The sequence below is a fragment of the Fonticula alba genome, assembly GCF_000388065.1.
Source record: "Fonticula alba strain ATCC 38817 unplaced genomic scaffold supercont2.59, whole genome shotgun sequence".
Classification (NCBI taxonomy): Eukaryota; order Rotosphaerida; family Fonticulaceae; genus Fonticula; species Fonticula alba.
Genome location: NW_009243029.1, coordinates 10077 through 11049, shown reverse-complemented (window position 1 = coordinate 11049; position 973 = coordinate 10077). Strand labels below are relative to the sequence as shown.

The 973-nt window shown below is 75.4% G+C and overlaps 1 protein-coding gene across 1 annotated transcript in view; it reads right to left on the bottom strand.

Moving 5' to 3' along the window:
* Positions 1-487: 487 nt before the first annotated feature.
* The window catches only part of H696_06293 (hypothetical protein), a gene marked incomplete at its 3' end in the record, with an annotated part of 2091 nt that continues 1605 nt past the window's right edge, over positions 488-973 (bottom strand). Inside the window, exon 2 of the mRNA XM_009500035.1 lies at positions 488-893. Within this exon, the coding sequence (XP_009498310.1) occupies positions 488-893 (406 nt within the window). The remainder of the gene's footprint in view (positions 894-973) is intronic.

The following is a 973-nucleotide window of genomic DNA, read 5'->3' as shown; positions in this document are numbered from 1 at the left end:
CGGCGGGCCGGCCGGGGCCCGGGGGCGCGCCGGCGGCCGGGCTGCCAACCGATCACCCGGGCGGCCGCCGCGCCAGGGCCCGCCCGCCGGCGCGCCCTCTTGTCACCGTCACCGGCCCGCACGCCGCCGTGCATCACCGCGCGCGCCGCCGAGGCGAGCGCTCCCCGCCCCCGCGCCCCACAGCCCCGCCCGGGCGCCAGCGCGCGTGTCCACCCCGGTGCACCACCGGGACAGCCTGACGAGCGAAAAGCGAAAACAATCGGGCAGGGGGCGGGGGAAAATAAATAGTCGCCGCGTGATTCCCCCGCGGCTCGAGCCGGCGGCCGTTTGGCTCGGCATCCGGGCGTCGTCTATTTTGTTGTGAGCACGTGCAGGGGGCGGCGACCGCCGACCGGGACCGGCCCCCGAAGGGCGCCAGGCGGGGGTGGTGGTGGTGGGGGGGGGGGCTTGCAGAGGGAGGGCGAGCGCTGTTGGAGGGGGGCGGTCTTCACAGCCCGAGCGATTCCTCGAAGGTGAGGAGCCGCGTGAGAAGGGCCCGGAGTGGCGGTGTGCCGGGGCAGCCCGGCGGCGGTACCCCGGCCCAGCATCGACAGACCCCGCGGCAGCAGCAGCAGCAGCAGCAGCCGCCGCCGCCGCCGCCGCCGCTGTGATTGTGGCTGGGCCTGGGCGAGGCGCCTGCCGCGCGGTCGACCGGCTGGCTAGGGGTGGCCGATCCGGCGCCGTGGCAGGCCGACTGCAGGGCGTCCAGCCGGGCGGCAATGCCCCTTGCGAGGGGATCGGCCGGCGCCAGGCCCTCGGCGGCGGCCAGCTCGGCCGCGCACTGGAGGACCTTGCGCCGAAGCCCGGTGGCCGGGGCCCCGCCAGCGTACACGGCATCCATCGCACGGGAGAGGCTGCACATGCATAGAGGTGTATGTGCGTGTGCGTGTGCGTGCATGTGAGTGTGCGTGTGTGTGAGAGAGAGAGAGAGAGA